The sequence below is a fragment of the Synchiropus splendidus genome, chromosome 1 (assembly GCF_027744825.2).
Source record: "Synchiropus splendidus isolate RoL2022-P1 chromosome 1, RoL_Sspl_1.0, whole genome shotgun sequence".
NCBI classification, from domain to species: domain Eukaryota; kingdom Metazoa; phylum Chordata; class Actinopteri; order Syngnathiformes; family Callionymidae; genus Synchiropus; species Synchiropus splendidus.
In genome coordinates this window covers 44,778,423-44,803,612 of record NC_071334.1, presented here as the reverse complement: position 1 = coordinate 44,803,612, position 25,190 = coordinate 44,778,423, and the positions used below count along the sequence as shown (strand labels likewise).

Here is a 25,190-nt window from a genome sequence, read left to right as displayed (position 1 = left end):
TGTACATGACCGTAGAAATCAACTCCTCAGGGTCAATGCCATCTATCAACTGCTCAAAGTCCAGATCCAACCTGTCCATTGATGTTTTGCTGACAACTGCGCAGCAACTCTGTTTTCTCTTAGATGCCGTGAGGAACAGATCAGAACGTGGTGTGCATGTTTAATATTGAGTCTTGTCATTGAAGACACCTGACCAACATTAAAGTCACTTTTACATAGTCGAGGGAAATGAATAAAAGCAGAGAAGGAAGGCTGAAAATGATCAAAGTGACAGTGACACGGATGATGTCACTACTACTTTATGTTCCGACTACAAAGGTCACCAAAGCCTTCCTTTCATTAGCTAGCCGTTCCTCACAATTTTGGAGGGACACCAACTCTACATGCAGAAGACTGGCCACACTATTTTTGATGTTATTTACTCTGCTTCCGCTTATATTGGAAACTACAGTGCGGTAAGGCTCCCAGGTTGACACGGCACAAGAATAGCAACATGACAAATCATTGCTCCAATGGTGTGTCTGCTCACACTCGACACGCGACAGTTTCACACACAAACACATTCACTGTACGGTGGATCTGAGAAAACATGTACGACCACATGATATATGTATTACATTTCTGGGTAAATTACTGCAATTACAATGTCATCATCGATCTCATCCATACTGCTATTTATATGATGCTGCTCTTTTTTTCCTATAGAGAGAAAGAAACATTAATGAACAAAAATATATGACGAGATATTACAAGATGTTTACTGTTCATCTGAAATTCTCACACCTGGACGCTCATAATGGACTTAATTATTCTATGTGATGAACTTGTGATTGTGATATTTCAGACATGTTAAGTTACTGTAAATTAGCCAAGACTCAAAACTTGCTAAATGTGTGACATTTATCTCACCATATTTGGGAAAAGTGTTTTTACTCAACCTGCATCCGGGATTGGAAGGTTGTTTATTCGGAATTCGGAAGCCATCTTGGTAAGGTCACACTGAACGCATTTTGGCGCTCAAAAAAAGGAAAAGAAGCAAATTTCATTCATGAGTGAAATTCAACGGGTTTTTTTTTATCGTTTATGGGAGATGAGATATGTTTCCTTAATAATACGAATAAAGCGAACAGAGTTAAAATACTTTGTGGGAGCTAGTATTTTGCATGCGCATACTCTTCTTTATTTGGTGTTAAAATATACTGTACATGTATTACAACTGAACTGAATAATTGCGGCTAATGACCACTAGAGGGCGCAATTCTACCAGCGGTGAATTATGAATGAGCTGAGGGCTTCTCTGTGATTTTAGTCACTCAGTGAATTTGAGTAAACTGCCGTGCATTTTTATATATAAAAATTCAGTAGTCATTCTATGCTAGGAGAAGCTTTAAGGAAATTGAGCACATTGGTGCTCACAATGTTTGAACTTAACCATGTTAAGTTCAAGTCAAGTTAAATGCTGTCATCACAATATAAGTTGATTTGCCATAAGGATGATAAATGAACTACCGTAACGGTTTTAAACCTGTTACTTACCCTGGCCCGGTGTTTAACAGGTTGCTTTGCACTGTCCAGATCAACTTTTGCTGGTGAATTTCTGAAAACACTCAACATTGTTGGGTCACTGCTGACTCATCACATTAATATTGCGATCACATTGAGGTTTGAGTTCAAAAGGCAAGGAACACACCTCGTAAACTTAAATGAGCCACTCTAAATGCTCAGCTAGACACCAAACATCTCACCAGTAGGAGGATGCGAATTCATTATTATTAGTAGTAGTAGTCGTATAGTAGTAGTGGAAGTATTTTTAATTATAATTATTGTTATGATTAGTATTAATACATAAATAAATAAAAACACTAGCTATATTTCAATGTTAGATTGCCACACAATTGTACCATTGTTAGACAAAAATCCATTCACTTAGAAAGCTCCAGCTCAGGCTCCTTTCAGTTTCATTTCTCTGCTCTGTCCAGTTTGCTCCTCAGATGATGGAAATCCTTCTTTTGTTGTGTAATTGCAGACTTTGTGAAACAATGTGTTAAATATGCAGGACGTGTGTCTTGCTTTGTATTCCTGTCCCCTTGCTTTGAAATGGTGTGTCTTTCATCCGTGGTCACTGACACAGAGTGCACATCCTGCACACAGCTGAAGGTCATATCCAGGTCAAGCTGGGAAATGCTGCTGCTGCTTGTTTTTTTTTTTTGGCGGGGGGAGTTTAAGCATCCTTCATCAAACAAATGATAGCAACACATTGATACTTGACTCTGTGACAGGTTTGCAGGAGGAGGAGTGAATCCCCACTGAGGGGGGTCAGTCAGCACCAGCAGCAGAGTCTCCACTCACAGTCTAACTCCTGAAGGTCTCATGGCTCAGAAGAAAGCTTGGCTGGTTTGCTGCTTCCTCCTCTCTGCTTTAATCTGTGTGGCAGCTCTTGTGTGTCTGTGTGTGGTCTCACTTGTGGACAGGAGATGTTCCAGCAGTAGCTTCAAAAATGCTGCTGTTTCTGCAGACTCACAAATCTGCTCAGAGATCGGCAGGTAAGTCTGGGATTTAACTAAGCAAATGATAGCAAATGTTATCGTGTTTGTTAGCTGCAACAGATCATTTTCTGCTAGGTGAGGTACAAAGCTGAAGTGTGCACACTTGATAAGCAGATTAAGAGATTTGTACTTGTGTTTACCTAATCCTGACAATAGTTATTGTTATTATACGTGTCGAAACATCTCTAATAGATGTACTTTGCAGTGCCAAATTAGTTGTAACATATAAATCTGTAGTAAAACCATCTCCCAAAATAGTCATAAGCGGCACTTTCATGAGAGGAATGTCGTTCTTCCGCCTTTTGTGTTGGGATTTGTGTGTCCTTCACACTGTTGCCAAAGCTTTCGGAAAATCATTAAAGAGATGCGACGACAGTTTGATTGTGCAAACATGATACTGCCAGACGTTTTCTTATGTTATGTTACGCAGTGATTTACATGATGATTAAAAAACAAACAAACAAGAGAAAGATGTCTTTCCTTTCACATTCATAAGAATTTGCCTTGATAGAGAGATAGCAACGAAAATTGAATCATTTGTTCCTTGTTTCATCCTAATTTCATCCGAATTATAATTTTCAAAGTCACTTTAGAAACAGACAAACACCATAAAAAAAACTTGACCTCCATGGTGAAAGTAATAATAATAATAATGATAATAAACTCTTACTTATATACTCCTACAGTGAGTTAAATGACTTGAAAAGTACGTCCCCCACACATTGCCCTTCATTTAAAAAACAAACAAAAAAAAACCCAAAACCGCATACTTTCCTTCTTTTAAACAAAGGGCCCCAGCTTGGACGCTTCTTGAATTATATAAACAGCAAATCACGAGTCTGGGCTTGAATGGCGTTGGATCATGTAGCGTGCTGAAAGAAAATGGGCAACATTTATCATGTGAAACTAAGCCACTTGACTGGCTGCCTAGGAAGCTGCTGCAGGAGGGAGGCTCGGCGGTGGATGGCGCCATCGGCGCTCTGCTGTGCACCTCCGTGGTGAATCCTCAGAGCATGGGCATCGGAGGAGGATCCATATTTACAGTCCGGGATAAAACAGGTGAGTTCCCTGAATGACGCAAGCAGCTGAGCTCCGAAATGAAAAAGGTTCTGCCGCGATTTGCCAGGTAACGTGAGCGTCTACAACTTCAGAGAGACTGCGCCTCGTTCAGTTCAGAAGAACCTGCTCAGTGACTGCCCGACCAGATTTCAGTTGACCGTCGGTGAGCTTGCCCCAACAATAATAATAATTACTGCAACATCATGAATCATTATCCACAGTGTACTTCAAATAGAACAAGTCACATTTGTTTCTTTCATTGAATATGATGTAAATAATTAAGAGATGCTGGACAGTTACTTCTATTTCCATATTTATGAGATCGACAGTTTTCGTCAATTTCAGGATGGAACTTGTAAATGGAAGTACTAACAGCCTGGCACTGACTTATTCCTGCTCTTCCATTCCCTATTTTAGACCCCAAGTGGATCGGAGTTCCTACTGAGCTTCGTGGCTATGAAGCGCTCCACAAAAAGTATGGCCGACTTCCCTGGTCCAGGCTGTTTGAACCCACCATCAGACTGGCCAGAGAGGGGATCCCCATGCCCCCATATCTGGGCAAATTCCTGCAGTCTCCCATAGTCAAGCAGCGGGTGAAAAGTTCATCCCTATGGTAGGATGGAGCGAAGAAGGGGAGAAGAAATATACCTGCTGACATGCTTGTTTGCAGTGAGGTCCTCTGCAACGAGAACAAGACTGTTCTGAGCCATGGAGACGTTCTCAGGTTCCCTAAATTGGCAGAAACCATGGAAACCATCGCCACGCTGGGAGCAGACACCTTCTACAGTGGCAAGATTGGACAAGACTTGATCCAGGATGTCAGAGCTGCAGGTATCATGGCGTGAGAAGAATTCTCCAGATTACAGTTGTGCGTCCAGAGTGGTTTTTCAACCTCAATTTCATCTATGGTCGCAGGTGGAACGCTGTCGATGGAAGATATGGAGTCTGTCCGGGTGAAAGTTACCAAAGCTTGGACCGTTTCCTTACATGATGTTAAGTTACATCTCCCTCCACCGCCAGCTGGGGGCGCTCTGTTGGCTTTTATCCTGAAACTAATGGAAGGTTTGGTTCTTTCCCAGTGCTCCCTTAATGTAAAACAAAAAATAATAATATAAAAAAAACAGTCCTTCAGCACATACTTTAACATTTTAAATGCGATGTTATGTCCTTCACTGCAGGGTTCAACGTGACTGAAAACTCTCTAGATGGCGACAGGAAAATTCACTTCTACCATCTTTATGCGACAGCTGCTAAATTTGCAAACAACAACCGTCGGCGGATCTATGACCCTGAATTCAACAGCCACAACGTAAGAATCTTGGCTGGTTAATTTTTTTTATTTGGGCTGGGGCTTTAATGCTCAATTTCAATTTATGAATTACATAAAAGATGCAGATTTTACATCTTTATATCAATCATTTTTAGTTCCCCAATTTCAGGTGCACCACATTATACAATGTGATGTCATACCATAAACCACTGGTGCCCAACCTTTTTAGCACTGCGGACATTTGAAAGTGGCACCGGGGGGGCATGAAGTTGCCACTTTGACCCTTCATATAAGGCCTCTGCATGTTTGTGTGCCCGCTAAGACTCACATACTCTCCACCTCTCGACCAGTGCCCTAACGCTCTCTGACATTGGTCCCCATGGTAACGTTTAAACATGCCTTCAAAAGAGCACACAGACACACCACAAAATAGTGCATGAAAATTTTAAGTGCAACGAGACGGTCCCATCTGGGCGTGACAGTAGACGGCCGCGTTAAATCCATATTTCAAGTATGACTCCTGATACTGTTTGTTAAATACGTTCGTCTTCTTGGAAGTTGTGGGCTCTTCCTCTGTCTCTTCACTGAGCCTTTTCCCCTTCACAAAGAAACGACTGTTTCCTACTCATTTTGCCAGCTTGTGGGTTAATTTTGGCTGTCAAGTGACCGAGGCTTAACCCAGAGAATCCGGTCATTTTTCAAAATAAAATATATTTCAGATTCAGATAATACACAAAACGATAATAATTATTTCTTGTGTGGCCCAGTACCCATTGATCCACCGACTGGTACCAGTCCCCGGCCCTGGGTTTGGTGACCACTGCCATAAACATCTACAAGAAAGAAGAGTACATGAGATGCGCTGATGAATGGAATTACAGTGAAACAAAAGTCAGAATAGAGGCACAGATCACTGAAGGTTTGCACTTCCTCCCAGTTGTTTAAGCACATATCCTATTAGAATTTGACCATCCTGGTGCCAAATTTAGAAATTATTATTTGTTTATTGAGCCCCTCCTCTATAAGTTTTATGAACAAAAGTAATGACTTGATCCATTGTAGGACTGAAGTTCTACCGTGTAAATATTGCTCCGACCTGCTGTACAGGTCATAGAATCAGTCCAGTTCTGTCTTGTTTTGACATTCAATCTTACAGTTACTGAGGTTTCCCTGTCATTGGACAAAACAAATATATCAGTGCCTGAGACTGAAGAGTTTGAACTGAGATTGAGGCTTTATTTAAAGCTAGTTTATTTTCCTGCTCTACTTCTGTCTGTGCATTTAGTTAATCTCCTTATGGCCTCGCATTATTCATTGAAGACTCATTGTGTTAAATATTCCAAAGTGACCCAAAATTTTAAATGAGCTTTCTCATATCTTGGCAGAACGGGATTGGGCTCTAAAATAATTTCCTAGTAAAAATCTTATGAAGTGGTGGATAACTAATCCGGTTTAAAATCATCATAAACATCTCAAAAGACAAACTGCATCTAGATCTGACCTGAATGTATGTTTTGAAATAAATTGCCTTCTTGCCCATAGTTATGTTGATTTATATTCAATTTAAATGCATAGAAAATGAAATATTTCAATAGGTTTCATGGCAAATTTACATAAAATATCTTTTCTTACATGTAATCATTTTAGGTTCATTTTGTCCTTGTGACTGAAGTATACATTTTGGATATTTTTCCATCGTGTTTTGTAGTCATCTATGTCTTTCTTTTGATGATGGCCTCTCACAACAGTTACAGTTTCTAATTTGGCCTTTTAGGAATTATATCTGATCTAGATAGATGAAGATGATATTGAAGATATTGGATGTGAGCAGACACTACTTATGAGGGAAGTACTTTAACAACGACTTAGAGTTTAAAATATTCATTCTTAAACAAAATAATATTAAATGGAGCACATTAAATGAACAGTGAACTGTGTGAGTGTTGCATTCTGCACCTGCATTGGAAAACTCCAAAAGTCCCTAATGCCAGCTGCTCTGGCATCAGGCTACAAATGAACCGATGTGCTGTCACAGCTTCCCCATCATGTCTTCCTGCAGGGGTCGGCGCTCTTGATAGATCCTTTATTCATCAGCAAAATCAGAGAGCAGATTCTCTCAAACAGCTCCCACGGGGAAAATGTCAAAACCCCATCAGACCAACTAGGGACAACTCATGTGTCGGTTGTGGACGAGGACGGTTTGGCCGTGTCGGCCACCAGCACCATTAACCAGCTGTGAGTGGAACAAGGCTTTGCTGTAATGATGAAAAGACTGATTGTGCCGCTCCGTGCCACAGATTCGGCGCTGCCATTTACTCCCCTCGCACAGGCGTCATCCTCAACAATGAGCTGTTGGACTTCTGTGGGAGGGTGGACTCTGTGGGCGCAGGTGGAGTCTCACACAAGCTGCTGCAGCCACCAAACATCCCCTTCACTGTGATCTCTGTCCACACTGCTCTTGTCTCAAATGCCCATTCAATCCTTGCTTGACAAGCTTTTTCTCCTTCTAGTGTTGGGAGTTTTAGGCTTAAGTTTGCCACACTATCAAACATTCTGTTGGTTTATGAATTACATGCAAAGTTAATTATCGGTCTGCTTCCTCTGTACTATTCCCCCGATATGATAATTTAATAATCATAATAATTCCCCCACTGTGGCGCTAATAAATGCCATCAAGTCTCATCTACTGACCTGAGCTGCCACGGCAGGTGAGCAGCCTCCGTCCTCGATGACTCCTGTGATCCTGGAGTGGTCGTCTGGAAGACTTCTGGTCATTGGAGGTTCCGGTGGAAGCCTGATCACTTCAGCTGTGGCCTTGGTACCTTTGTCCTGATGGAGTATTTCATTGTCTTGTTGTTTCTTTCCATCCAAAAACGATATTTCTTTTTTCAGTCCATCATCAATCACTTGTGGCTGGGGATGAACTTGAGAGACGCCATCGCTGCTCCCATTCTGTTTGTCGATTCAAGGAACAATGTCAACTTCGAGCCAGGATTTGATCAGGTACTGAACGTTTTTGATCCGATCCACCTTTCCCAGAACAAATGGGCCTGGGGCCTATTCAAGTGATGAACTGATTCATGACTCTTGATTTCATTTGTGATCAACAACCATGTTTAATCTACTTATTCGTACACAAACCAAAACCTTGTGAAATGACATGAAACCATGTGATCATCGCATTGTCATCGAAAAGTCCAACCAGCAGCGGAAACAGGTGCAAGTCATGTTCATCAAATTTACTAAAAAAAAAAAAAATACACTTGATGCAAACTGTTGGAAAAAACAGAATACAATTCTGAATAAAATAAATATAATAAAACCATGTCTAAATATCACAAAATAAAAATAATATATTCAAAGATGATATAGGTAAAGTATAAATGAAAGTATCGCCATAAAATGGCAGTAGTGCTCGAGCACCAGCCATTTTTTCGTTCTTTGCCTTGAATGACTAAAGTGCCTCTTTATGACCCAATTCATTCTTCACTCTCACCAGCATATAGTCTTAGCCGGGATACAATCCTGCAATCTTCCACTTCAAGGCAAGACACGCTCACCATGAGGCCAAGTCGCATGCAAATGAATTCTAAATATTGCACTTGGGGACTATGTTTTGGTTGAAATAGATACATTTAAGTCAATTATTTCAGTGACAGCAACAGAAATAATTCTGTGATGTGTGCCCTGTCTTCTTTCTTGAGCACCAGCCCCCAAAAATGTCTGCATACGTGCATGAGGAAAGGTAATTGTTCACCCAGCTCTTAGGCGTGATGGTCAATTGATGTTGATAATTGTTGTTCCTGTTTGCCGTGCAGAATAAAGGAGCATTGGAACAATATAAGACAACCACTCGCATTGATTCCTTTATTACGATTTTTACATTATTTAGGATTTTTACATTTGTTTTTTAGATTATATTTGCAATATTTACTCTAAAAACAGGAGGAATGGTATTAGATCTCCCCACTCCCACCCTCAGCTCGAGACACTTTATTTGGATTACAGCAACGCACACATTTTTAAATCAGACGGTTTTTTTTAAGGAATAGATGATCTGAGATATGGATGCTCTTGATAAAAACTTCTTAACATGTTGAATGTGTATGTGTTTCCAGTCAGTCATCGATGGCCTGAAAGCTCAAGGACACCAAGTTGGAGACTGGAAATTCTTCCTCAACGTTGTGAACGCGGTGGAGAGAGACAACGGCTGCTTCGAAGGGGCTTCAGATATGAGGAAGATGGGAGCAGCTGCAGGATACTAACATCGTACTGACATTGAGCTCCGTTACACATTTTACAGGTTATCGATCCTCTAAAACAAAATCCAGGCTAGCAAGAAATACTGCTAGTGAAGTAACGTTTATGATGCCTTATTCCTCCCCATGATGGACTTTGTTGACAATAGTTAACACCAAACCAGAATGTCAAACGATCTCTGTAATACGATTCCGTGTAAGTGTTATCGACAGTATTCGCAGGATGGAACGTCACTGTTAGTCATACCTTTACTGGAAGGGGAAAGAATGATCAGCTATGTCTGAGTTTTAAAACAAGCGGGGCTGCACGATTTTGGCAAAACATTTTATGGCAGTAGGGTTATTCATCACAATTGTTTGCGAGACTAAGGAAAAACCAATATTGCGTGAACAGCTTTGAATGCAAAATCAGACTTTAAATATGCATTGTGCAGTTTATTTCAAATTTGCCGCAAATATAGGATTCACCAAGGACTATTAGAATAAGCATGGTGTTATAAAGTGCTACTCAGCTAAAACAATTGGAGCAAACAGAGACCCCTATCACTTAGCGCTAGTATAACTGTTTTTGGCTGCACTATTTTGTGATATTATGTGATAATAAATATGCAGTTAATGCTGACAGATTGTGACAACTTATATCAAAATCTCCATTAATATTTAATTTAACCCTAAAAACAAGCCAAGAGAATTACTTACTTTTAGACGTTCAGTACTGATGCCTCCAAACGATCATGGCGTCATTGACATAAACACAGTATAAGTACGTCCAGAGCTGTACTGACAGCCTTCACTCAGCTACTTATTTAGCGCATGACTATATTTTCCAGGTGTGGTTTTGACTGTAGGTGAGGCTCACATGGACTTCCTAAAGACCCTGCAGTGGAGGCTCCTTGGTCCCTGTTTTTCAAGCGGCGGCCAGCTTTGAACAAGCTCTCCCATCGCAACATTTCACAGCAGACAGTTCCACTGATATGAAGTACATTGCTGGTTTAAAAACCATTCATGCTCAGTTAAGGTGCTTTACCGACCATTGGTCCTGGATCTGAACCTTTATGAATCTGTGTATTCATCTACATAGATGATGTGTTTGCCACATACTGAAGCGCCAATCAATGCCTTGTGAATGAGTAAAGCTGTGGATTTGACGTCAAAGACAATAATGAGGGCAAACAGACAGAAACAGTGTTCCGCTGATCGGCGTCTCACTCGCGTTTGGTGGCCATTTTGTAATCTTAACATGAATATTACTTGGTAAATACAAACAGAGATGTTGAGATATTGTGTTGAGATGTTATTTTGAGACAAACCAACCCTATCCCTGAACTTCCACCAGGTATGTTAGCAGAAGGAAGGCGGAGTTGAAGTGCAGTGGAGCATCGCACTAGAATCATCAATCCTGTGGGACTTCACGGATTGAAAGACACGATGCCTTTATAGAGTTTATACCAGTGTCATAAAGGAATTGGCCGATGTTCGCCATCCAAAATGAACAACTCACCATCCACAAAACTCATTGACTGCTTCGGACTCACGTTCGCTGGTTATGAAGTAAAGAGAGAATAACGTCTACACATACATTTCTCGGATTCACATTACTTTTCACTGGCTGATATCCCTCCACCAGCCCTACGCAGCCAGTGGACCTCAACAAGTTGACAACAACTCCACACAGCTCCGCCTTCACACCTCTTCCGGACTCGGTGGAAATTGGGGAAAAGAGTATGTGACTTTTGATTGCTAAAGAAAAGAAATAAAGCACATTTGATTACACCGAGCTTGGCAGCTTACACTTTTTTTCAACCTTCTGACACGTTGAAAGCTTGCTTTTCTAAAGTCTTAGACGCTGCTAAGAGTTGAATACTGTTCTAACTTGGCGACATTTGACACCATTGATGAACACAGTATTCCGCTGGAGACCCAGACAGTTTGATGATTGCCATCTTAAAACTTTCAAATGACTCAAAGAAATGTGGTGAATACAGCTGATGAAACCATTCCTCTGAGGCACTGCGGCTGAGCCCATTCCATATATTGCCCCTTCACTGTTGATATTGACTGTTGTTTCTGCACGTATAGAAAATAAATGTTTGGAGCTGCGTGGACAATGACAGTTGATGATCTCTGAAGTTACGCTCAACATGACTTCTCATTTCCAGCTTCTTTGAGCGTTTACTTCCCGCAGAAAGTCCTACGTGATCAGCAATAATCTTCATGCTTTTCCTGGTTCCCTGCACTTCGGCTCCAACACAAAGGAAGCAGCACGGTGAAGCGTTTCAGTCCACACCGATGAATAAGTTATGATTTCATAAGTGGATTCCGCTGCGTTTCCCCTTTGAGGCTCCTGATGTGTTATGAGAAGATTTGAATTCTACCCAGTGTGAGGCAGCTCTGTGTCGCCTGACAATTTAATCTGGGTGAGCTGTGAGTTGGCGTCTGTGATGTTATATTAGTAGAGATAAAAAAAACATTTGTCAGGGAGTCTTACAACTTTCACTCCTCGCCCTTGATTTGTTGTTGTTTCCAACTTCCTATGACTCATTTCACTCTTAAAAGTGATTTGAACACTCTTGTACCAAGATCTTCACATCTATAAAACTGATATTGGATGTAAATATGTTGTTATTGTAATAAAAACATCTCAGTGAGCTGTGGCAAAGTCATCAGCAGTGGCGTCAAAGATATTAAAATTCCAAAAATGGAAGAAAATCTCTTTACGCCTAAGCGTGAAAAAACACATCATAAAATCCCTTCCCAAGACTGTGATTATTTCATTTCCCTCTGCCCAAACAAAGAGTTGAGAGGCGCATTCCGACATTGTTTTATTGAGACCTCGACCCAGAGTCTCACCAAAATCCACCTGCAGTCCAGCTATCATAAGCTCAATCACTCAAGGGACCAAATTACTAAACAAAATGTAGGTACCAATGAAACCTGTCTATTGGCAAGCCATAAAAATAATGTTTTATCATAACTTGTACGATAATTTGAAAGTATCGGTCTGTTTCTTGTAAAAAAGTAAATGAATTTGGTGCCACTGTTTTTCTCGTTTTCCGATCAGTTTAAGAGCTTCACTCATGAGAAAACACCCTGTCAAAAGGCACATTCTTGAACGCAGTAGTCATCGTCGGTCACAATATCAAGAGCATTATAGGTGAATCAAGAACTATAACTGGTAATTCATAATGGATTGGATCTTGAGCCAACTTTGTTTTTAAAGGGCCAGATTTCTTCTTGATCAGAGGGTAAAGCACTTACCAGCAGCTCACAAAGAGGTCAATAACATAGTAATACAATAATTCATGACTTGGCAGCCGTGAGGGGAGGCAAGCCAGTTTCTTCTGACGCAGAGGGTTGTGTCAGGAAGGGCGTAAAACCGGCCAAACTAAAAGATGCGGATCAGACTTGGAGGAATATGATCCACTGTGGCGACACTTGAAGGGAGAAGCCGAAAGAAAAAGAAGTAGAAGAAGATGACTTGGCAAAACTTGTCAAAAGCTTCACTTCCTCCAGAAATTAAACAACTGCTTGTCATCTATGTTATTAGATGTGGACATGAGGAGGTGCCCAACAGGCGCTTAGCATTAACAAGGAGAAAAGTTAGAGAGAGTGGGAAATAATTCTGTTATGTCAAAGTTCACATTATCTTACACTTACTGTCACGAACCCCCGTCAGTCTGTTTTGGTTTGGACTGCTTCCTGCTCCCTCTTTTTTCACCGCCTCTCTTCCAGCATTGGGGGTCTTTTTCCCACCACAGACACACACACACACACACACACACACACACACACACACGCCTGAGTCTGATCCTGCAATGACTTAGCTCTGTAAGGAAAGTTAAAGGAGATGGAACTACATTCGAAAAATACAATCGATCGTCACTCAACTGATAAAGTAATGTCAAATAGCTGACGTAGAATCTTTGAACTTGTTTAGTTTTCAACCGACATAAACACAAGACTGTATAAAATAATGTCTGTCACCACTCACGTTTAATGATTCCTGTTATTTGAAAGGCAAACATTCTCTGTGTGAAAATGACGACTGAAACGGATGACATCTCCGTCACCACCCAATGACATTGTAGACATAGTGTAGGGATTGGTGAGACTAGGTAGGATGATCAAGATAGATCCAGGTGGAGGAGGCTGACTTGCTGTGGGAACCCCTGAGAGGAAAGGCTTGAAAGGACAGGGAGTTTTCACATTCTGTCGTCAATAAAATGTGACACACAACATCACCGATCGCGCTAAATAAATAGACAACAGTTCTACAACAGTTGAACTGAAGGACAAATGAATACAGAACATTTTTCTGCAGTGACAACAGTGGAGAGACAAAATTCATCATTCATTAAAACAAGAATCGAGTGGTTTGTTATCTCAGCAGAACAGAAGCATTATTGTGAGTTAATGAGGGTGAAATCTGTGCTCGCAATGGCTTCTAGTTCTTGTGAAATCCCTAATCTCTGAGCTCATACTGTCAGAGTCAAGGTTCAGGCAACAGTCTCTCGAGGTGCGTTTACGCCATCAATATCCGGAGGCGTACGACCACTTCCGTGGGTCTGACTGGGCCTGGAGACCCTTGTCGTAGCGAACCACAGCTTGAACCACGGCACCTGTGGCCGTCAGGTACTCTGTCTTATGGTTCTTCTTCACCAAGCCTTCCAAGATGTTCTGCAATACAGAGAGAATGTAAAAGTCAGATGGCTTTTCTGGTTGAAATGTCAGACGGTAGGAAGCTACAGAACCACTGTGTCATTTTGTCATCATCATCCATTTTTTGAATAAAGCAGGACAAAGGAGCAAGTTCGGCAGCAGGAAATGTCATTATGTGTAGGCCATATCGACGAGTGTCAGTCAGTGCAAAACTTACATTTGTCATTGTACATTTTAGAATTGTTAATTGGGTAATTTTACGGCATCATTGTTCTCAGTAACTGTAACAAACTTGAAAAGAACTGAGAGAGCCAAGTGCAGCCAAGCTCATCATTTACACTTAAATTGATGGTTTTATTTTATTTACGCATTTATTTTAATTCACTATTATTGCCCTACATTTATTCAGTCTTTAAAGTCCAATACCTTCCTCAGCATTTTACACTTTTCTGGAACCAGCTTTCACAAAACACACAGTAGGTTTGCGTAAGAAGTGGAGCTGTCTTCAAATGATTCTTGGAGTCAGATGGGAATTCAGAACACTAGTACCGGACCCATTATTGAACTTAGATAGATGGGAACACCCAGAATAAAAGCCTCCTCTCAACACCAAATTTAATCTGGACCTTGGTACCAGGTGAAGTGAAGCCCAGCACATGGGCAAAGGCCATTGAGCTATTTGCGTATTGGGGGTGGGAGGCTGTGCTGAATGACTTCACTGACACATTTATGGCAGTAGCTTGTCAGATGGCTGCTGATGCCTTGCCCCAGACAGATTAGTGTGAGTCAGATAAGGATGAAATTTGCACTCCAGTGTTTCCGTCACATGCAGTTATCGTCTTATCATGTTCTATAATCTGCCAATGATTAGGAAATATGTAAGTATTTCCAGTCATGCGATTATTGACAGTTGACAGGTCAAAGGATTATCACTCTCAGTCCTGGCAGTACGAACAGCTAACTCCAAGATAACCTTCATTTGCTCCTTCGTATCTACAAAGAGGTTTTTACTGTGTCAAACGCTGAAATTCCACACCTCATCTCTGTGAACCAGAGGAAACAAGTCCAAGTCAAATATACAGATGACTCGAGTTGAGACCTGGAACAGAATTACTTCCACCAGAAAATCTATATTAATGCAGAGTGTTGCTTCTGAAGTCCACACTAATATTCACAGACGTGAAGTTAGCAAGAAATCTCTAAGTTGTGTTGTTACTGACAGACCTGGGCTATCGTCCACCTGTGGGCGGTAGCAACATGTCAGTTATTCGGCAGCACTATTGACTGTTTCAGTATTGGTTCTTTTCTTTCCAAACAATATTTGCAGTGAAGGTTGGCTTGCCGCTCACAGCAGTCCAGGACCGTCCATAGAGACGACATAACATGTTCAATCCCCAAAGTGTCTGGTTTGTACTTAGAGCACGCTCACCTTGTCAAAGTTGGGTTCTGCCACTGTAGAGTTGGGCACCAGCTGGTTGTGTATCCTCGGATCAGAGACAGCTTTTTTCACATCGTAATTGAAAAACAGTGCGTTGAGAATCACCTGGGAAACAGTGGGTGAGGGACAGAGGAAGGTCTTCATTTTAAATGGCGTGAATCAGTGAAACTCAACGTTGTATGATAAAGTAAAAAACTTTATCGCAGAATTTGTCATAACACTGACAAAAACAACTCTGGGAGGGAAGAGCTGCAACTAAGAATCATTGATAACCTGGATGTGTTTATTCAATGGTGTAAAAACAACAACAACAGAGCGCTTACCTGAGCAATTGAGGTAGTGATTTTCGTCCCACCTGACCCCCCCACTACCATCTTCACCTGATTTTTTTTGTCAAAGAGGATGGTGGGACACATTGAAGACATGGGTCTCTTCCCTGTAAACAGTTTCCATAAACACTTGCTTGTTCAAACAAATGAGAATGAGAGCTTGGTGTGTGGCCTCAATGCTAACCTGGTCTGATAAAGTTGTTGGGTGAAGGAGGAAGTCCAAAGCCATTGGTGATGTTGGGGGAGCTGAAGTCGTCCATCTCATTGTTGAGGAGAATCCCAGTCTTGGCTGACATGACTTTGGAGCCCAAACTGTGTGAAGACAAGTAGGAGCAGTGAGATGTTTGATGTACTCCTGCCAGGTTACTCATGGAGGTCGTACAATAAGTTGATGGTGCTGGTCGCGCCCACAGCGCTCCCGTCCGCTGCCACCACAGAGAGATGTGACGTCCCATGGTTTTCAGGGAGGTAAAACTCCGGCTCGTAGTAGCTTATGGGGTGTGTGGTGTCGTCTGTGATCTTGTCTCTGACATCCGCTGCGTATGTCATCGAGGTCATGTTCTGGATAAGCTGGAATTGAAGAGGCAAAATAAGAACCATCACGGGGCAAATTGGATTGATATTTATTCCAGAGAAAAGGCAGTTTGACATCAGTGTGCCTTTAAATGATTGGTAGCTAATTTTAGCATCAGGCTTCTCAGGGGTTTGTTTCAAAACTTAAATTGTCTTCCTTCTCCACTGACTCACTATACAAGAGACGTTCTGGTTTTCGTCTTGAAGCACAAGCATTCATTGGATCCCCATCTTTGAGCTTTTACCTGCTTAGTTTTTAAAGAATTTTTCTGTCACATTTTTGACAGTTTTAATGGCCCATGCCAGACTATCAAAGGGCAAAGCCTGAACGCTCATCTTAGTGGGTCATGACTTCACCGTGTTTGGTTAGTGACCCAGTTTTTGGCAGGCTTTGTATTAGACTTTAAGATGATTTGTGCTGGACATATTTATAGAACTTGTGAGGCGCATAAAAGGACTTGGCTGGATTTGATCACCAGGGAAAATGTATGTGTTTATTTATTTATTTCCATTTTCCTGTGGCTCCAAAGGGACTGGTGTCAATGCAGCAATATTCAACTGTGATAGACTGTATCAGAACTGATAGTCAGCAAACTTAGTTTCAGAAAGACCTGAATGCTCTGCATCACACACCATTGACCCGGATCTGAGTGGAATTTCGGTTAGAGACATTCATATAGGTGATAATATTATTCACACACACAATATTGACCCCCATAGGGACGATCAATCTTTCAGTCCTGCAGGGCATGTTGGCACACCTCAAGACAAGAACATATTGACCCAATAACACTCTACAATTGATGACAGCCACCAAGACTGTGGGGTGACCTGTTTTCATGTAACAGATGATCCATGTGAGATCATGCTGGCATCCTGTGAGATCTTGGTGGTTCAGATGGTACGCTGTGTTGCGATCTACAGCGGACGGCGTATGATTGTGTGCTTGACTTCGTGACATAGTGTAAAGCGCTTTGGTCCCTGGATAACCACGGAAAACATGGTAGAGTTTGAGACCCGTGGTCTAGAAATATTGCATGGTCTTTCAAAAGCAAGAAATATGTCAGTGAATACATTTGATTTCACTATAGTGAGTGACACTATATGGATCCGTCGTCCCTGGAGAAAATACTAAAATGTTTTTTTTTTTATGTAACGTGTGTATTTCCCATGAAAGATGTTAGGATGATCAATGGAATAAATAAATAAATATACATATTTTAATTGCCTACCACAAGATTAAACTGAAAAAGTGTTTCACTCTTAGGGTTGTACATTTGAAATATTAATTTGATTTGAGATATCACAAATGACATCTAAAAGACTAATACTAAAATAAGCTTTTATGGCTTCATAAAAACAGACATAAGCTAAAAGGCATTGCAGGGGTCAAAATCTTCACAGTAATTCAGTCTGCTTTGTTACCCCAGGAAGATTTGGTCTGTCAAGCAAAGTGAAAAACAGACAATACACATTGAAATATTTTCATTAGGGGTGAGTTCAGTCTGTCAAGGGGAAAAAAATCAACAATCACCTACTAAATAGAGAAAAACGTTGTCGCTGACAGATGAGGTTTAAATGGGAAAAGACATGGAAAGAAGCAGATGGTTTACCTCTGTGATGTTGAGATAAGCTGGATCTCCCAGCAGGGTTCTCTTTGCATAGGCGAAACGGAAGGCCTCTATGATGCGATGGTATGTCAAGATCTTGCGCTCGGTGGTCGACACACTCTCTGAACTTAAGTTGAAGCCTACAATAACAAAACACAAACAACATCTGTAACTCTGTATTCATGAGTGACACACGTAACTGATGAGTGCAGTATTTTCCGCTGGTGCAACTGTTCTGAGCTTGTTTTTGCTCTGGCCTAAAAGACAACAAGATTGGTGGCATTAACCTCGAGGTGACAGTCTCAACTCGAGACTGTGGAAGTCACTGTGACTTTGTGCTTGATGGGTTTCAGCTGCAAAGTCAGGAGTCACAGTAAATCAGCACAATGTAACTTCACGGAGGCCAAGGAACAAGAACCGTGCAACTGTGTCCCATTACAGACTGTTTGGACGAGATTTGTGCTGGAGTGTGGCAGCAGATCGTGGTGCAGCGGGTCGTGGTGCAGCGAGCGGATGACCAGCAGAGACTTGTTAGTTAAAATGAATTGCCTCAGAATGAACTTTACATAACTTCATGGGAACCTTATGGGAGCTTTAGATTTTTTTTGAACAACGTTAAAAAAAAACATTTGTGGGGAAAAATAACAGTGACTTACACATTTTGTGGAGGATATAGATGAGCTCACAAATGGACAGAAGGCATGTAAAAATATATGTAATTTTTGGGAATACCATAGTAATTAAACACTGAATTGGAAAACACTTTTTTGGAGGAGGAGAGTACGATACGATGTCTCCAAAATTGCATTAAAAAGTTATGTTCTTCAACTCAGTTGTATCACCAATTTACTTTTATATTGCAACATTAAATCTCACGTTTTTCATACTTTCTCATAGTTCTTGTGTGAATGAATTCAAGAATGAGTAGCATTCGTGAGGGACTTCTGTTTTAAAATCACAAAGCAAAAATGTAAATCCCATATTTGGAATTATCATTATGAAACAGTAAAGACTTTTTTCCACATTCACTGCTAAATGATTCAACACTTTTTCATAAATGTGAAACTTCCAGTCCTGGGTTGTGTTTCTTTCAAGCTAAATATTGTTTTTTATATTGCTCCTATGACTAATTATTAATTTGATTCAGTCAACTCTGACTGGAAGAGCAGAGGAGGTGGATACCGCTGTGTCGTAAAAGACAACGGGAAAGTCATCATGACTTAATGTAAAAGGTTGCCAAGATTAGGGATTTATGGAGGTGGTAAAACGTGACAGTTCAATGTAGTTAGGTCACGCACCCGTAGCAAGTATACATTGATCTGAAGAAACAGAAAGTCGAGAGAAACTATTTAAAGTCTTAATGTTTCTGAACACAAATTTGATTTTAGTCTTAGATTGAATCTTAGATTTCCTCTTCAACAGATGCTCGACATTTCTATTTTAGTCTGATGCGATATCTTCCCTCATTTTATCTGAGTCCCACCTGTTTTTCCTGGCTCACGTCACTGTGTTAGCAGACTATACTGTCAGACCAGATTCAGAATCCATGTCAAAAACTGGCTCAGATTCCACTTTGTTTTTTGTTTTTTTTCCCAGAATGAAGTTATTAAATCCTCTGTGCTGAGGAACCTTTCGTAGGCCATGACCATTTGTACATGGTTTGCAGCGATCTCTAAGATTAGCATTTGCACTGACAGAGGCCACTGTAGAATATCGAGGCCAACAAGTCTTCCCTTTTTTTTTTTTGTTCTCAGAGTAGATTTTCACAGCTTCAGCTCAAGTGACTGCTCAGCAGAGTCTTTCCTTTGACCGAGGCAGCGCATGTTAAAAGCACTTTCTCTCCCACTCGAGGTGCTTTTGGACGCTGCATCAAGGCTTACCATTCAAGATGTTTAATATCAGTGAGAGAACAGGGCCGCTAGCGGGGGCATTGGGAACAGCCATGGTGTACTCCCCCACATTCACCCTGATAGGGTTCTCATCCAAGATGGGAACATAATCCCTCAGATCCTCCATTGTGATGATTCCGCCTGTGCAGGGATTGACAAACACAGTGAATGCTCACTTGGACAGAATTGGAAAAACAAATCCTTCATGCCATTAAAATTAGAAGCATGAAAGAAAAGTAGGTTTTAGAATATTGTACACGTGTGTGACGGAGACAGTTGCAGCAATTATAATTCGATTTTTAGTCAGAGAGAGAGTCGTCACTTATGCATCAGACGCTGCTTATGAAACTTACATGTGAGCTTTATAGCCATGCATTTCACACTTTTGACACTATTGCAAATATTAAACCTTGCAGTCCACAAACAGTTACAGTAGGTTTTCGAAAGATATGCTATCTTCATCTTCACCTGCAATACTTGTAACTCCCTCAACATATTGCACATCCTTGCACCTATCCTGGCCGACACTAACATCCAAGAACCTCATTGGTCATTTTTACTTGGCATCTTCATTTCCAACATATGGTCTGCTGCATTCCAGTAACCATGTAAGATAATCTCACACGTGCCCGAGTCCGGGAGATGTAAGTTCTTGATAAATAGATGTTTCCTTAGCAGCTAGAAAATGTTCCAGATGAAAAGGAAACACACATTTGTGGAATGTTTATGCATTTGGGAAAATCATCTTGGATTGCACTGGTGATGTACTGACTTTTTCTTAGTGGTAAATGGCAATTTCTGGAACAACACATCCTCACTCTCATGGCATCATATTTTGATGTTGGGAAAGTTGCCTTTTGCGTCCTCTACTGACGAAAAAAGGCAGCCTTCTGCGCTGCATGTTGACACATAAAAAAAAATATGTAAAAGCACCTATCACCTCAACTGCAATCTATTCTAGCCTTTGCTCTGGAGGCTGGCTGTATAGAAGCCTAGTGTCCTCTTCAGTCTCCCAAATGGGTCTTCCTTAGAGTGTGAGCCTAGTGGGAAAGGTGAGCTAATATTTTCAAAGTCAAAATCCATACCTGCTGCTTGAATGTCAGACACAAGGTCCTCTGCTACTTGACCTTGGTAGAAAGTGTTTGCACCTTCTTCTGCGATTTTCCGGTAGGTCTGAGCCAGTTTCAGATATTTAATGGTGGCATTTTCTTTGAGAACGGTACCATCCGGGCCACAAAACACCTCACTGAAAGGACGGAAAATCATTCCCTGTTGGAGATGAGGCTAGACATACACACACATTTGACTCCTTAAATCCTCACCACAAGGCTGGATCGTTGACAATGGTCTCTTGATGTGCGTTCAAGGCGGAGGCGAGGGCTCGACCCAAAGGAAAACCTTTCTCTGCCAGTTCTATACTGGGCTGGAACAAATCACTCCAAGGCAGCTTCCCATGTCGCTTGTGGGCCATCTCATAGCCTCGTATCTCCCCCGGGACCGCGATGGAGAGCCCTCCTGGAATACAATTCATCATAATATTGACAACTGCTGAGCTGCAGGTCCAAATGTCCTCCATTGTTACCCATCTGAGATGCCTCCGAGCTGCTGCCAAACATGTTCTCAGTCGCATTTTGAGGCGCTGTCTCCCGAGCATCAATGGTCTCCACGTTACCTGAGACACACGAGCATGCACTTCCTTTAAGAATTAAAGTTTGTATACTAGGCATAAAAAACACAAACAACAGTCACAACATGCGACTCCCTGAGATTTGCTGAATCTACTGAAATATGGGGTTTCAACAGTAACAAATATGAGGGTTCAAGCACCTTATGGTTGAGATCATTTGAGTTTCATGTTTGGCCATAGACCTCATTTAGTGCTGTCATGGTGCTTACTATGTCTACGCTACATTCATCACAGGAAATTTACAGACTTGAATCCTAAACTCATCCACCAGGTCCTTGTGTGTCGACTGCTTTGAGACAGATACAGAGTGGTTATTTAGAAAGAACGGTCCAACCTGTTTTTGCGTCGTAGATGATCAAGAAAAGGCCCCCGCCGATGCCCGTACTGTGAGCGTTCATCAGTCCGACACACAGCAGAGCCGCTATTGAGGCGTCTACAGCTGACCCTCCTTTCTTCAGCATATCTCTGAATTGATAAGAGCAAGAGTACAGAAGGAGAAAGGAACTTCATATCGCGGTCAGTGTGTGGAAACAGATAAAACAAAGTTGTTCATTTAAATTTTTAATACTGTAAATATGTGGGTGGTAAGACATGTCAATTAACATGCTACAATCTCTTTGCCACAATGCTATTTCATTTTTTTTTTGGTTTGTTTGTTTGCTTTTGTTTGAACCCTCCTTGTACGACGGTGGAAAACTGATGTTCTACAACCCTACAGTAAGTAGAAAGAATTGTCTGCAATATAACAGTTAGGGCTGGGACAGATTTCATTCATTTATTACAGAGAAGATTAATTGATCTAATAAAGCAGATTAGTCACTATAAGTGTGGTTGTAATGTGCACATTGGTGCACCACATTACACAACCTGATGTCATAATTCAAAACCTCCGTTATGAAGGAAACTAAATAAGATTGCACTCATGTTTGGAAATTCACATTTAAAACTTGAGTCGGTACTTAAATTTGATCATTCTGGTGTCAAATTTAATTAATAATGAAACCTTGGATAGTTAATTAAATACTGTTATACATAAATGTAATTTATTTACCATTGTCACAAACTAAAACAATTTCAAGGACAAACTCATCACAAGGGTAACAGACGGTTTATAACTGGTGGAAGAACAATATGTTAAAGTGAACAAAAAAGTGGTTCTACTGCTACTGTTAACTAGGATGTTGCTCACAACAAAGAAAACAAACTTAACTGACGAAAGCATGTTGCAATGTCTGTGAAAGGATGATGTAATCTGATCTGTCTGTCAGATGGAATCATCAACCTGCTTAAAGTCTTCTGTAATTATTAACATTTTGCTTCACACCTCTGAAAACTACCTTGAAGATTTCTCCGACAAATTGATGTTCAAAGTTAACAGCACTGAATAGAACTGCCATTTTCATGCGGGTTTATTTTCTCTCAGCTTGAGAGTCCAAACTGCTTTGTTTATTCATTTACCAAACAAAGTGGCTAACAGCTCAGACAGTGTTCGACGAATTTAACGCCAGAGCACTGTTATCACTGGTTACATCAGAGTATTCTGTGTATGCTGTGTTTGGAATATAAATTATTTACTAGAAGGAAGCTGTTTACATCAGCAATCACGAGGTGAATCATCAAACCAAGTCACAACATTGCTACACAAAGAGTTTTCTATGTGTCATGTGAACACACACGTCCATTCCTAGCCCTTAATGCTTGTGTGTGTGAGTGTGTGACCATACCTGCCCACGTCTGAGCAGGGCCCTGCATCAGCCGCCACAGCAGCCTTAAAGTACGTTTCAGAGGGCTTCCGTTTGCCAACACCGAAATAGACTCCTACAAACGTGGCCACGGCCGCCAGCAGCAGAACGGCTAGGGCCACACATATCGTCTTCTTGACCATTCTTGAAATGCTCGGGAGAGAGACACCTGTGGACAAAAATATTACTGTGAAGTTGAATCTGGAGCTATGTATGTTTATAGCAGAAATACACAACATCAGGTTACAATTTGTGGTGCTATTGATTTTAGCAAAGAAACAACAAGCTAGCCTCAAAAATGTACAACCTGGTACGTAAATAAAGTCACTGTTTTATTAGATTTGTTATTTAGATTATTTATTAGATTTTAAAATATGTTGCTTAAAATAAAATAGCACTTTATTTCTGTGTTCATATTATTTCTGTTGAGGCTTTCCCTCTTGTGCATCTTGTTATAGTCTAAGTCTAGGATTATGCACAATGATCTTAAGTTAAGTTGTCCACACTATGAGCTTTTTTTTCTTAGTTGAGTTTTCGATTGTTGAGGAAAACAATATTTTCATACAGTCTTGAAAGCTGTTAATGTTTGTATATTTTCAATTGTGTAATAAAGGCATTGCAAACTTTTAACAGAGAAGTTGTACAGAATCAATATTGATAGCAAAATCGTTGTGATAATTTTATGAATGATAATTATTGTTATTATAGTTGATCTAATGGAACATTAAGTGAGCTTTTAAGTAGGTTCATGTATAGAGTCCTGATAAAATTCCAAAAATGTCTCGGCCCCTGTGACAAACGGAGATCATCTTACCTTAAATTCTTTGCGACCTCTGTGCACGAGCTGCGCCGGCAGGTGATCTGAAGCAGCCCTTTGTGGTTGGCTATATAATGATCGCAAAATCGGGAACCTTTAACCCGAGCCACCATAAAACACCTGACTCTAATAATCAACAGGGAAAAAGGAGGGAAAATTGCAGACAGTAGTATTCAGATTGCGATTAGAAGTATTTGACAACTGCGTCTGAGATTCACAGGTCAGTCAAAAATACCAGAGTAATTGCCGGACCCTTGAGTCTTCTGGTGTGTTTGTCCACAGCGATAGCGACAAAGACAAAGATTAACCAGCTGAGGCTTCAATGTGTTTAAGGTTCGTTGCAAATAGATGACACATGGTTCCACTTAGTCACCAAATGATTGGAAAGCGAGGAGCTTGCATGAATTATTCCCTCTTGTTTTACTTTGAGGAGCCATTAAAACGTGAAAGAAAATGTGCCTTCTCACCGGGATCATGACAGCCTCCAGGGCCGCGGGGTCACATCTGCCATGGAGGGACGGAAGAACAAGCTGCAGGGGGACAGTGAGAGAGCTGGAGGAGAAGGGTCACTTCAACCAGCAGGTTGGAAAAGAGGCCAGTGAGGACAAGACAGAGATATTTCCCCCCCATACTCTTGACCACATGCCCGACACTGCAGCAGGTCGGACTGGAGTTTGGAATCACCAGAGTAAACAAACTCAAACTAAACCACTCCCACACAGCTCCGACAGGTCATCGGGTATTCACCCAGTGCACCTCAGCACAGAGGTATCATAAAGGTCTGCACAACCTCTGTAGGAAACTCATTCTGGTTGCTTGCTTTGTGTTCTATTTAACATTATTAAATGAAGATGGCTGCTGCTGAGATAGGGACGTTCCATTGATCTGATTTCCTCCCTTGGACATAGCAAAAAATGTTCCACTGAGCTCTCACTGGATCTCAAGCTCCATCCTTCAGCAACAAACCACACTAAAACTAAAGTCAGCAGGCCAAAATTTAAAACACAGAAAACAGGATTACTAAAAAGAAAGGAATTATATAATTTCTGCAGTTTCTCTTTTAACTATTGGAAGAATTGTTTTAGCCTGAATTGTCTCTTTTTGTCTATAAATGCTTGTAGTCTTCAGAAGCACTCTGGTGGTGCTCCTTGAAGAACAAATATAGCTTTGCTTTTTTGTCTATCAGCCACTTCCCTCCCATCTGCATCAACTTTCAAGTTTTCCTGAATCTCTGTGGCCCTGATCTTGACATGCATCAAAGCTGATCTCTTTTTGGTGCACTTCAAATTTGTGTTGAATCAGGCAGTGAGCT

At 41.0% G+C, this 25,190-nt stretch overlaps 2 protein-coding genes across 6 annotated transcripts; one reads left to right on the top strand and one right to left on the bottom strand.

Moving 5' to 3' along the window:
- The first annotated feature begins 312 nt into the window (after positions 1-312).
- LOC128752455 (glutathione hydrolase 5 proenzyme-like) lies at positions 313-10,907 on the top strand. 4 transcript variants are annotated; one of them, XM_053853671.1, is made up of 14 exons: positions 313-455; positions 2,280-2,543; positions 3,478-3,605; positions 3,673-3,768; positions 4,023-4,218; positions 4,276-4,436; positions 4,521-4,667; positions 4,784-4,914; positions 6,935-7,110; positions 7,173-7,264; positions 7,584-7,693; positions 7,768-7,878; positions 8,994-9,178; positions 9,965-10,907. In XM_053853671.1, exons 2-13 carry the CDS (start codon positions 2,371-2,373, stop codon positions 9,138-9,140), a joined length of 1,668 nt encoding a protein of 555 aa, XP_053709646.1. In that variant the 5' UTR covers positions 313-455; positions 2,280-2,370; the 3' UTR covers positions 9,141-9,178; positions 9,965-10,907. The 4 variants fall into 4 exon arrangements, with proteins under 4 accessions (XP_053709646.1, XP_053709645.1, XP_053709647.1 ...); XM_053853670.1 differs by having other exon boundaries at positions 8,994-10,907; XM_053853672.1 differs by lacking the exon at positions 9,965-10,907 and having other exon boundaries at positions 7,592-7,693; positions 8,994-9,138.
- A 2,218-nt stretch (positions 10,908-13,125) lies between these two features.
- ggt1b (gamma-glutamyltransferase 1b) lies at positions 13,126-24,517 on the bottom strand. 2 transcript variants are annotated; one of them, XM_053882276.1, is made up of 14 exons: positions 24,346-24,517; positions 23,876-24,004; positions 23,044-23,230; positions 21,654-21,784; positions 21,215-21,304; positions 20,955-21,147; positions 20,718-20,878; positions 19,624-19,773; positions 17,747-17,883; positions 15,943-16,130; positions 15,745-15,872; positions 15,555-15,667; positions 15,223-15,336; positions 13,126-13,811 (listed from the first exon to the last, which is right to left on the bottom strand). In XM_053882276.1, exons 3-14 carry the CDS (start codon positions 23,202-23,204, stop codon positions 13,665-13,667), a joined length of 1,713 nt encoding a protein of 570 aa, XP_053738251.1. In that variant the 5' UTR covers positions 23,205-23,230; positions 23,876-24,004; positions 24,346-24,517; the 3' UTR covers positions 13,126-13,664. The 2 variants fall into 2 exon arrangements, with proteins under 2 accessions (XP_053738251.1, XP_053738259.1); XM_053882284.1 differs by lacking the exon at positions 24,346-24,517 and adding an exon at positions 24,114-24,310.
- Positions 24,518-25,190: the final 673 nt, after the last annotated feature.

What these genes read in the sequence shown, in the direction of transcription:
- LOC128752455 (XM_053853671.1), top strand. Translation starts at nt 2,371, where the DNA reads ATGGCTCAGAAGAAAGCTTGGCTGGTTTGCTGCTTCCTCCTCTCTGCT. An exon ending in ATCTGCTCAGAGATCGGCAG is followed by an intron (nt 2,544 to 3,477) that starts GTAAGTCTGGGA and finishes CTGGCTGCCTAG; the next exon opens with GAAGCTGCTGCAGGAGGGAG. An exon ending in TATCCTGAAACTAATGGAAG is followed by an intron (nt 4,668 to 4,783) that starts GTTTGGTTCTTT and finishes CCTTCACTGCAG; the next exon opens with GGTTCAACGTGACTGAAAAC.
- ggt1b (XM_053882276.1), bottom strand. Translation starts at nt 23,204, where the DNA reads ATGGTCAAGAAGACGATATGTGTGGCCCTAGCCGTTCTGCTGCTGGCG. An exon ending in CCCTGCTCAGACGTGGGCAG is followed by an intron (nt 21,785 to 23,043) that starts GTATGGTCACAC and finishes TTATCAATTCAG; the next exon opens with AGATATGCTGAAGAAAGGAG. An exon ending in CTTATCTCAACATCACAGAG is followed by an intron (nt 16,131 to 17,746) that starts GTAAACCATCTG and finishes CTTCAATTCCAG; the next exon opens with CTTATCCAGAACATGACCTC.